Source organism: Glycine max, chromosome 20 (assembly GCF_000004515.6).
Source record: "Glycine max cultivar Williams 82 chromosome 20, Glycine_max_v4.0, whole genome shotgun sequence".
Classification (NCBI taxonomy): domain Eukaryota; kingdom Viridiplantae; phylum Streptophyta; class Magnoliopsida; order Fabales; family Fabaceae; genus Glycine; species Glycine max.
The window spans coordinates 8510375-8522828 of record NC_038256.2 but is presented as its reverse complement, the minus strand read 5'-3'; the positions used below and the strand labels follow the sequence as shown (position 1 = coordinate 8522828).

Genomic DNA, 12454 nt, shown 5'->3' with positions numbered 1-12454 from the left:
GGTGTTAGGAATTCCATGGCTCAAATCCTTAGGTCATGTCCTTACGGACTATAACACTTTGACCATGCAATTCATCCATGAAGGCAGAGTGGTAGAGCTCAAGGGAGATACAGATGGTACATTGAACATCATCACTCTGTCCCAATTCCGGTGTATAGCGTGATCTCAAGCATAGGGTGTCTATTGTCACATATCCCTTGTGCCGGAAGTAGTGACCATTCCCCATGATATTCCTCTGCCCATCCAACCCATTCTGAATCAGTTCGCGTACCTGTTTCAACAACCCTGGTGCCTACCGTCGGAGCGTGACACTGACCATCATATCCACCTTCTTTCGCAATCAACTTCGGTCAATGTACAATCGTATCATTATCCGCATTTCTAGAAATTTGAAATTGAAGCTCAGGTGGACCTCATGCTCTAGAAAGGCCTCATACAGCCTAGCACGAGCCCTTTCTCTTCTCCGGTATTGTTGGTGAAGAAGAGTGATGGGTCATGGCAATTCTGTGTCGACTACTGTGCCCTGAATGCCATTACGGTTCATGATCATTTCCCAATTCCCACCATTGACGAGCTTCTGGATGAGCTCGGCGGCGCTAGATGTTTCTCTAAGCTTGACCTCCTTCAGGGTTACCACCAGATACGAATGCATTCCGAGGACATGCCCAAAACGGCATTTCGCACACACCATGGGCATTACAAGTTCCGCGTAATTCCTTTTGGGCTGTGTAATGCCCTATCGTCATTTCAAGCAATGATGAACACCATTTTCTAGCCATATCTCCACCAATTCATCATTGTGTTCTTTGATGACATTTTAATCTACAGCGCGTGCCTTGATGATCACCTGCGTCACCTTGAATTGACCTTCCAGGTATTATCTGATAATCAATTCGTTTTGAAAATAACCAAGTACTTCTTTGCCCAAAACCAGGTTGAGTATCTGGGTCACTTGGTCTTGCACAAAGGGGTGGAACCACTAGCCTCTAAGGTTGAAGCCATTCAACAATGGCCAACATCGAGGACGGTGAGGACTGTTCGCAGTTTCTTGGGGATGGTCGGATTCTATCGATGTTTTATTCGTGGATACGGTTCGATAGCAGCTCCCCTGGTCCATGTCACCACTTTGGCGGAATTCAATTGGTCACCACAGTCCCAGGCTGCCTTTGACCAACTCAAGCAAGCATTATCTCAGGCTCTTGTCCTTGCCCTGCCGGACTTTGACCTTCCCTTCACCATTGAAATGGACGCGTCGAGGGTTGGTATGGGTGTAGTCCTGTCCCAAAGGAACCACCCCATAGCCTTCTTCAGTAAGCCCTTTCCGCCAAAGTTGCTTTGTGCCTCGGCCCACATCGTGAGATATTCGTGATTATAGCGGCGATGAAGAAATGGAGGCAGTACTTGCTTGGGCGTTGCTTTACAATAATTACAGACCATAAGAGCTTGAAGGAACTATTTGTTGGATTGAGTGGCCTCAAAATAATTAAGAAGGGAGGTGAATTAATTATGAACGTGTGATGTGCCATTATTTTCTCCTATTTCTTAACCCTTTTTGCACCATTTTAAGTACTGATTAATCTTAATTGTCAAATTAATTAGGCAGTTTTATTATTTGGGCCCATTAAGCTAATTTGATGTTTTTAATCTAATTTCAGGAATTAATGAAGCATTGGGCTTGAATCCAGAATTGGGCTTGGACTTGAAGAGGGCAAACTATTTTATTCTACAAAATTAGATCTTATCTTATCTTTATCTTATCTAGATATTATTTAGATTTGATCTCATCTAGATATTATTTAATCTAGATCTTATCTTATCTTATCTGGATTTGAATTTAATTTATTTATGGGCTTGGATTTAAAACAGATTTGTAAGCTTTGGGGCTGAAAAACTATATAACAGCACCAAGGTTCTAGTTTAGCTCCTCTCTCTCCTCTCTTTTCTTCTTTCTCTGCTAATTTCGTTTTTTTTAGACTTTTCTTTGAGACATCTTTTCGTTTTACAATTCCAGTAGCAATAAAATTTCGTTCTTCAATTCATAAGTTCATTCTCTATTGATTAATGGAAGTCTAAGTCCCCAGCGTTGCTTTCTCTTGAGGATCAAGCACAGTTCTCTTTGAGGTTCTATTATTACTGTTACATTCTGTTCAGTTTTTCCTCTTCACTAATTACTCTGAATTTTTTGTTTTTAATTCATACATGCTTAGTGCTTGATTAATTGTCTCTGCGCTTAATTTATGTTCATGCTTAATGATCGTTTATGAGTAATTGCTGTATGTGATGCCTAATCACATAATGAATGCCTTATGTTGAATTTCGCTTAGTAATTTAATTTAGGGTTGGATTAAGTGGTTAAACTGATAAAGGATAAATTCTCGCAACCTAGGATAAGAGACTTGCTTGTGAATCAAAGGGAAGCAACATATTTTAATTCTGATATTTTTCTAATTCAATTTTACTCGCTATTTAATTTACAAAAGCAAACACCCCCCCCCCCCCCAATTTGTTACTATTTCCTACTATCTGTTATGAACATTTGGTTTATCATTGCTCGTTGGGAAATGACCTAGAATCACTTCCTAGTTACTACATTTTAATGTTTATTTGATTCGGGTACGGCCTCGATCAAATTTGGCGCCGTTGCCGGGGGGCAGTGTCCAAAGGTTCATAATAGCTAGTGTTGTGTTTTATGTTTAATTGTTAGTGTTGTGTTAGTGTTTGTGTTAGTGTTGTTTAGTGTCTTGGTATTTTGTTTAGTGTGTGTTTTGTTTTAGTTTTTCTGTTAAGCGCTTCCCCTGTTTTTGGGTGTTTTGCTGTGAATAGTGTTTTGTGACGGATTTAGCGACCACTTTTGCTTGCGGCAAAACAGAGTAGTAGTGGAAATCATGTAGCGACGGAGTTTAGCGACCACCCTTGTTGAATTATTTGGGATTTTTTGTTTTAGTAGCTAGAGTTGTTATTTTTGGCTGAATTTTTTTTTTGGTAACTTCTTTTAATCCATATTTTGTGGAAAAATAGCTAGAGCCTTTAGTTTGGTCAGATTTGAAAGTTCCAAAAAAGTAGCAAATTTGATTTTTGTCAAAACTTCAAACGACCATAACTTTTGCTCCGGTTATTAGAATCGCTATTATTATATATGTATTTGGGGTAGAAAAGAATTTCCTACGTCGTGGCAGCTAAGGTCTCCATCATCTAGAAAAAGTGATTCTATCAAAATTTTTTTATTTTCCAAGTTTTATTCTCTTATTTTTCTTAACTTATCATTTTTAGCTTCTATAGTTAGACTTTGAATTTATGTTTGAAATTTTTTGTGCTATCTTCTCATCATTTTATAAGGTTGCTCACAAAATTTCAAGTCATTTGGATATCATTTAATGGTAGCTGTAGTTCAAACATGCACTATTACTTGCATAAGAAGGCAACTAGTTGTGCATGTTGAATATAGTGTATGACTAGAGGCAATCCATCTGACTTACAACCATTTGATCCTGAGATAGATAGGACATTTCATAGATTAGTTAGACATCATTTAGTTCCTTTTGAGCATCCTGAGCATTTTGTTATTGGTGATTTTGAGCATTATAGTTTTGAACATTTTGAGAACATGGCACAACCTCCACCCCGTGAGAGGACTCTAAGGGAAATGGCTGCACCTGATTTCACCTACAAAAGCTTGTGCATCCAATACCCTGATGAGGATGTCCCATATGTTCTAAAAATTGGACTGATCCATTTGCTTCCAAAGTTTCATGACCTTGCAGGTGAAGACCCGTACAAACATCTGAAAGAATTCCATATTGTCTGCTCCACCATGAAACCCCCATATGGAATTCAATATCGCGCCGGAGCTCATAACCAAGCTGCAGATGCTCTTTCCCATGTGACTGCAGATGCTCTCTTGAGCCTCTTTGTCCCTTGTCCTCTTTTTATGGAGGAGTTGTGCCATCAATTGGAGGCCAATGCAGGATACCATCGTCTCCGGCAAGCCATTCAATCAAGTCCCGCAAAACACCCTGAGTTCACTTGGGTTCATAATTTAATTTTGCGGAAAGGTTGTCTTTGGCTTCCGAAGGGCCTAGCCATTATCCCCACACTATTATTGGAGTACCACACCACTCCCACCGGCAGTCACATGGGTGCGACAAAAATGAAAAACCGTCTATTGGAGAATTTTGAATAGCCGGGTCTATGACAGGATGTTATAAACTTTGTATCCCAATGTCTCAATTGCCAGCATGTTAAGTATGAAACCAAACGTGTCACCGGTCTGCTCTGCCCCTTACCAGTTCCCCATCGACCCTGGGAAGACTTGTCCCTGGACTTTATCACAGGGTTGCCACCATTTCTTGGCAATACGGTAACATTGGTGGTGGTAAATAGATTTTTCAAAGGGATTCATCTTGGTATGCTTCTGGCAGCGCACACAGCCCGTACCGTAGCTTTCTTGTTCATGGACATAGTGGGAAAACTTCATGGTTTGCCCTGCAACTTGGTCTCTGACTGAGACCCCTTGTTCGTGAGCAAATTCTGGCAAGAACTGTTTCCTCAGAGTGGAACACAACTGAGGATGAGCTTCGCTTATCACCCACAGAGCGATGTCCAAACAGAGGTGCTAAACAGGGTCATTGAGCAATGCTTGTGTGCTTTTGTCCATAATCGACCGCGAGAATGGGGCAAGTTCCTTCCCTGGGTGGAGTGGTCACATAACACTTCCTGGAACGCGGCCACCAACATCACCCCTTTCAAGACTACCTTTGGGCATAAACCCTTTAACTTCCTTGAGTATATAGCAGAATCATCGACTTTGGATGCTATGGACGAAATGCTGAGCAAAAGGGAGGAAGCATTCCAGGTGATCCGCAAGAAACTCCTTCAGGCCCAGGAGCGTATGAAGTTGACCGCCGATACCAAAAGGAGAGAGGTGACTTATAAGCCAGGGGACTAGGTGATGCTCAAGCTGCGCCCATATCGACAAGTCTCGGCAAAGGGGGCCCAAACAACTAGAGGCAAATTGGCGAAAAGGTTCTATGGACCCTTTCAGGTGCTTGAATGCATAGGACCAATGACCTATCGTTTGCAATTACTGAAAGAAGCTCGTATTCACTCCGTTTTTCACTGTTCATTATTAAAAGCATTCAAGGGATCCCTAGATAACTTTCCAAAAGCATAATTACCTTCACAATTCATTCAACACCAACCCATCATTTCTCCCTTAGCTTTGTTGGATTATCGCCGAGCATCAGAGAACGCACCCAGGGAAGTGTTGGTGCAATGGGACGAGCTACCGCTAGATGATACTTCGTGGGAGAAGAATTGGGAGCAATTATGTGAAGACTATCACCTTGAGGACAAGGTGAATCTCCATGGACCAACGGATGATACGAAGAAAGGAGCAAGTAGCAGTAGAGACACACAATCAGGGGTGCAGAACCAGAACCAAGAGGTGCAGATACCAGTTAAGACAAAGAGGACCCTCACAAGGTCTTCTTACCGCAATGACTATGTCTAATGCAATATCATAGGGAGGAAGCTAACCTTAGTGACCGAATTGCACCAAATTGCCAATTAGTTGTAATTGTTAGGTATTGGGGGACAGTGTAATCAAATTTTGATTATCCAATAATTGCATATGGATTCTCCTTGGCACAAAATGACAAAATCCGTTAGGGAAAAACTAGTATAAATAAGACAATCTATAATTCAATTGCATATATAAAAATTATCAAAGCTTCTTCCTCCACTTTCTCCTCTTACCTTTATGGAGGTGCTAGCCTCAAATCCAACTTTCTGCTTAACAGTATATTTATGTTAATTGACAAGTATTTGATAAAAATATCCCCTACTATCTCAATATCTCTAAATTTGTTGGAGCAGCAAAGTCATGACTAGACTCTCTAAATTTACAATAATTTCATTTTACTAGCCAACTACATTTGTCAAGTGTGCGACAGCCTACAAGGCAATTTCCATATACATCAAGTCTGCTAAACAAATATTTTAGTAATTATTATATATACAACAAAACATTCTACACAGATTCTAATGATTCTAATGGCCGTGACCTAGACCCATCTTAATGATGGGCTGATTAATGGGAATGTGACACATAAGATTCGTGATGCGTAAATGAAATGTGAAAATATTTTATTTAGATTTATTTTGAATAACCAAATTATATATTCTAAATGGCTACAGAGAATGTCATCTCGCCTGTTTATTTATTTATAGTAATTAATGTTTAATTACAATAATAATCAAGTCCCTTTAATTGTAAGGATAATAATATAATCAAACTAAATTAGTTACATAAAAATAGTAACTAGCTAGGAAATTAAATCAATCACGTAAATAAGGAATTAATCCTAATGTGAATAAAAAAATAATCATATTAAAATAATATCTTAACACATCAAAATCATATTTCAAAACTCTCTCTCAAGCTGAAGTATAGATGATATGCATCCAGCTTAGAACATATGTAGGATGTCCTTTTCCATCTAAGTGATTTGGTAAAAGTATTTGACAGTGACTTCTCCCATCCACAAATTATCTTCTTTCCAATAAATACATGTTTTAATTATTTCCAACCATATAAAAAATATTTACAAGTATTTTTAATAGTTAATCAAACATTTTTTTTAATAATATATTTGAAATAATATTTTCATGTTTTATTTCAGGACTAAAAAAATTATTCATAAAATAAATGTCCCTTTAGGATATAAAATGATGAATTTTGATGAATTAATCCCTCTACCTGCTTATTTAAGTCCAAACCTAAATCATTATTTTTTTTAAAAAAGATGTGACATTTTTTTTTTCACATTTCAGACCAAAACAACCATTTTTTTTATTCATTTTAGGAGATTTCACAAGGAGTTTGTGTCATTTAAGAAAGAGGTTAATGTCAAATCTAAACTATGTTTAGGAATTAAACATAATACAAGAGAATTGATATTACTCACAAGTCTTACTCAACTAACGGATCCCTTGATAATCCAGGCTATGTTTACAAATAGTTTCAAATGTACTTAATTATGTCCTTATTTTCCAATCAGTGATGCTATCTGAAAACAAATTAAATACATGAATTGTACGAAAACTGAAATAAACGTTCCAGGTTTTTTTAAAGTGAATATTTGATTAAAAATACATGAAAACGTGAAAGATATATTTTTTTTTGGGCTGAAATCACCAGTCGTGTGATTTTAACGAGAGAAACACATTCGTATCAAATAACATTTTTCTTTTTCAACAGCCTAGTATGGCAATGTAGTCATCCTAGACATATAATCCTAATAGCTTACCAACTAAATTAAATTGGCCATATTATTACAAAACCAGTTGGGGATGGATGGATCCCATCACCAACTTATATGTTGGATGGTTCTGACAAGTATCTAATAGTCATAACATAACATACAAAGTTCAGATACATATATGTGGTTATAAGTAATAATGATATGTTTTATTTAAATATGTGATTTAGTATTTAAATTATAATTAATTTTCTTATATATGAAATAATCATATTGAAAGGAAAGTATTAATTTTGTGTGCGTTTACAATATCTTATTAAAATTTGTCATTACTTTTAGCGTGGATAACTTTGTAATAATACTATGATTTTAAAAAAAAAAATGTGTGGCTGTCTTAGTCTCCACACAAGGTGATGACTAAGCAGGGCCATTTGCATGTTCCAGGCTTCCAGCACCTCGGTGTCCCACTATATATCACGAATGAAAGCGTACCAAACTCTGAAAAAGTGTATTTCTATTTAAATTTTAATGAAGGTAATTTTAAGTCAAATTATATGTGAATGCAAAAGAGTATAAGTTCGCCAGCTATATTTTGTCTTACAGAAATAAATAATCTTTGTCTTTGGCAAATAAATAAAAAATAGGGCTTGATTTCCACTATTATGTTCTATTTAATTTTTACTGTGTAAAATTTTATTAGATCTCACTCAATATATGACTCAAATTAGTCTTTCATTTAATGGGTTGAAAAATACTTGTAATTCCTTACTCTTGATAAATAAATAAAAAATAAAATAAAATATATTTTTGATCCCTTTAAAAAAATCAAATTAAATTTAATTAGTCAAAGAAGGCCATTATATTTTTGTCCCACTAATTTAGAAATAGTTCAATTTTGGTCATCAAAAGTAGTTATAATTAACATCTAATAATATTTACAAACCATTAGAAAATACATTGTATGATCAAAATTAGTAGAGTATTTTTAAATTAGAGAGACAATTTTTGGAGGTTTAAAACCTAATTTGAAAAATTTTAGAGGAAAGAAACATATTTTGCCAAAAAATATATTAAATATTTTCATGATTTGTTTTTAAAACATTATCATTATAAAATCGTTTAAAATAAATGAAAAAGTAAAATGGTATATTTATTTAATGTGACACTTGATATCGGGAATTTTTCTATTCTAACTAAATTAGTTTTTTAGGAATGAGAGTCTTAAGAAAATTTATAAACTATATATAGTAATTATATAATTTATTTTGAGTCAATTACATTTTTTATACGAAACCATATTGTATTTTTTTCATAGAAAATCATTCAACTCGAGTCAATTAAATTAATATGGATGACCAAACTTCTCCAAATATTTACCTTTTAAATTGCAAACTCAAATTTATTAAAGCATATACAACATTCAATTATTAAAGTAATTGATAATTGTAATTAAAAGTCAATATAAATGACAGTTATCAATTTCAAAGATTATAATTTCTTTTTCTTTGTTTAATTTGTCTTCTTTTGATTCATCACGGATTATAATTTCATGATTTTAATCTCTCAAATTTCAATTATGCTAATGTGACAATTGTGAGATTTTAATCATCCACACATCAATTGGACAATTGGTTGTCATCCAAGTATCGCAATTTTGCGATTTAGGTACCCTGGTATATCAACAGTGAGATTGAAACTAAATTTTTGGGGGACAAAAATAGCACAATTGTTATGTCCGTGTAAATAAAATCATACATTTGTAATATTTGGGTGACTCAATTGCCATATTAAAATCAAATATTTATGATACTAGCGACCAAGTTGACACATTTAAAACTTGGAAGCTAAAATCACATAATTCTAATACTTGAGCAATCAAAAGTGTAATTAAACCTTTGAATTTCAAGAACTAAAATGATGCATAAGAATAATTTGAAGAACTAATATAACATTTTATTTTATTTTATAAAAAAATAAGAAAACAAATAGAAGAATAAAGGACACAATAAAATTAATAAAACAAGACAAAATTTCATCAACATTATACCAAACAAGGCAAAATTTTCATTAAATTAACAATGACAAAAGAAAAAGTAACACAAAACACGACGAAACCAAGTTGTACAAATGAAAATTAGCATGCATCAAGCATAAGATATATAAAAAAATAAAAAAAAAGTCGTTCACAAAATCCTCATATGTCCTCATAGAAGAACTTTTTGAAAAGCTCCTTGTGTGCTGTTTGCAAGTGAGCCGACACAACGAGTGAGCCATCCTCATCCGAGCTTCGAATAATGTAAGCCTTTCCATCAGGGTACACAGCACCAGGACCAAAATACCCCGGCTTCCCCCACCCAAAATCAGCCTCATAAACGGGCATGCTCATCCAACTCACAATAGTGAGATTAGGGTTTCCATAAAAGGGTGCATTTTTTGGCTCCCCTTGGTCCAAATACGAGGCCCTTATCCTATCCAATTGCTCATGGCACCTAATGAAGTCCAATTGTGACCTTATGTACTCATCATTTAGCAACTCAATTGCTTCCCTAATCTTTTGGGCACCGTGGCTTAATGGGTTTGTTATGAGTTCCTTAGTGTGACATTTTGGTGTCAATGCCACGGCCAATGCGTTGCCAAAGTAGTTTCTTGGGAGGGGAGGGTTTAGCCTATTGCGAATGTCCGCACTTACCCTTACCACGGTTGGTTGAAGATCTTCTAGCTCACGTGCCTTTGATGCACATCTCCATATGTGTGATGCAATAACTTCGTATCTACTATATGGTCGTAACGTTTCTGTTTGAAAATTAATGTAACATAGCACAAAAGTTAGAGAAAATTGAGAGAATAAGGGAACATAAAATTGATGAAATGGAAAGAATGATTGTAATTTAGCCTATAGTTTGACATACGTAGAGCAGAAAATGTAACTAACAATTTAATTAGCCATAACTATTTAGTGCTTTTGTATTTTTCAAATTTTTGAAAAAAAAATTATAAAAATGAGTGATTTTCAAAATAAATTTATTTTTTTTCTCACATGTCTTTTACTTCAAGAGCAATTTATTTGAGATACAAGCAGACACTAAATATAAGCATATCTCTCGACGAGGATTTGAACTTTGATTCATCATGTTATGATAACTAGTCCCTTCCATTAAACCTAAATCTCTCATTAGTATAAAAAAATTAATAAAAAAAATATTTTTAAAATATTTTTTTTTGTGAAACATCATAATGTGGTTCAAACATGATAAAAATAAAAAATTGTTTAGAAAAAAAGAATAATTGTTGGACACTCAACATCCTATTTAACACTCATGGGTCATGAAAGATAGAAATAAAGAAAAAAAAAATAGAAATATAAGTATAATCAACCTGGATTTTCTTTGGCCATGTCCTGCCTCTCTAGCCCCAAAAACATGGAGAAGAAGAAAGAATAAAAGAGAAAGAGCTCAATTTTTTTATAAAAAAAAACGGAAAAGGGACATGGAAAGGCTTGTTGGAGTAGATTTGGATCTAGATATAATAAATCATATAATATGATTATAATCGGAAAAGAAAGATAAAGAAAAACAATAAAAAAAGTATTAATAAAACTTATAGAATTGTGGGGGTGTTTAGAAATAATCAATTTCTGAATGCTTACTTGTAATACCTTCTTTTTGAGGTCGTTCATCATTGGTTTTCTTCTTCAATTTCTCCACTTGCTGTGAAGTGAGTCTCAAAATCACAGCAGTTTTCTCCTTTTTCTGTTCTTCTATGGTGTCAGTGGTGCCTAGTTTGAGAGGCAGAGGCTTCAACTCAGGGTGATCAAAACGTGGAGCCCTTGGTGGGTATGTGGAATTCATGATTGTTCTATCAAGAAACGGAAACATTTCAATTGAGTCCAACACTTCCCCTCTAGTAAGCTTTGCCCATGCATTAATGAACCTTATGGCTGCTAACCCATCACACAAAACATGGCAAAAAGCCACTCCAATTGCAAGGCCTAATTGGTTATTATTATTATTGTTGCTGCTTCCTTTTTTGAACCTTGTTAATTGAACAAGCAACAAGGGAAGCTCCTCAATGGGTTGAGAGTAATCAACCGGAGGAATGAGTTCATTCTTCAGCTTTTCGCTCGGCGCAAAATCGCCATAATCATCCATTGTTTTTTGTGATTCGGCTTCAATCAATGTCACTCCCTTTCCATTGCAATTCAGTGCTACTTTACCACCCTCTAACCAAGTCAATCGACCGGCCAAAGGGTGGTAGTGCACAAGAATTTTGCTTAGAGAATCCCTCATTCTCTCAAGGGCGTTTTGGGTTTGGTTTTCTTTGTAAATGTAGATGGTGGAGGTGTGACTCCAACGTGCAACTTGGTCACTCTCGGAAAGCCACAAAGAAACGTTTGGAGTTGGCTCATTCGGAGTCACATTGTAAGAAGCCGTGATGGTGGACATTCTTGAGAGGTTAGTATATAATTTGATATGTGTTATCTGTGTGATTCACAGCTTTGCTTTGCAACAAGGCCATGCACACCTATATATATATATAGCGCAAAAGTCTCGTATGACATATCTTGTTCATATATTTAATATTTAGTTTCTTTCTCTTACGGGAAATGTCTAGATAAATTTTTCTAAGAGTTAATGATTATTTTATTGTTTAAATGTGTAAATTAGTCATAATTTAATTTTTAAAAGAATGAAAATTTTGATTTAATTTATGAATGTATAAAAGTACATCACATCTTAACATACAACTTAATAATATCATGATCTTGAACTTTATATTTTAATGTCAAATTGATATTTTAAAATTATAGTTTCATGATAAAATGAATTTACGAAAACTTGACAACATAACATAATTGTTGGACTTTTTATCTATTTAGAGGCTAAATTAGAATTTTGATTATTTCAAGAACTAAAGAATTACTACTTCACATATTCAGGGACCAAAATGATCATTTATCTTTTTTTATTATGACTCTTGTTATAGGATGAAAATTTTATGGATCATCATATTAAGTATCTATAAATTTTATTGATGACTAATTTTTATAGAAAAAACTTGATTGATCATCTTTAATAAAGTATCTTTTTTAAATTATTTTTTTTCATCAATAAAATTCAAATAAACATCTTAATTAAGGAATTTGAACATAATCTTATTTGAATCAACACCATGTTAGTTTTATAGGTTGTAACTGA

General features: G+C 34.7%; 2 protein-coding genes across 3 annotated transcripts; one reads left to right on the top strand and one right to left on the bottom strand.

Annotated features, from left to right (window-relative positions):
• The first annotated feature begins 689 nt into the window (after positions 1-689).
• Positions 690-1369, top strand: LOC106797604 (uncharacterized mitochondrial protein AtMg00860-like). Its single transcript, XM_014772430.1, has 2 exons — positions 690-709; positions 829-1369. The coding sequence occupies exons 1-2, from the start codon at positions 690-692 to the stop codon at positions 1367-1369; spliced, it is 561 nt and encodes a 186-aa protein (XP_014627916.1).
• Positions 1370-9303: 7934 nt separating this feature from the next.
• Positions 9304-11755, bottom strand: LOC100787038 (spermidine hydroxycinnamoyl transferase). Of its 2 annotated transcripts, none has more exons than XM_006605547.4 (2): positions 10906-11755; positions 9304-10052 (listed from the first exon to the last, which is right to left on the bottom strand). In XM_006605547.4, exons 1-2 carry the CDS (start codon positions 11699-11701, stop codon positions 9454-9456), a joined length of 1395 nt encoding a protein of 464 aa, XP_006605610.1. In that variant the 5' UTR covers positions 11702-11755; the 3' UTR covers positions 9304-9453. The 2 variants fall into 2 exon arrangements, with proteins under 2 accessions (XP_006605610.1, XP_003555244.1); XM_003555196.5 differs by having other exon boundaries at positions 10915-11755.
• Between the last annotated feature and the right edge of the window lie 699 nt (positions 11756-12454).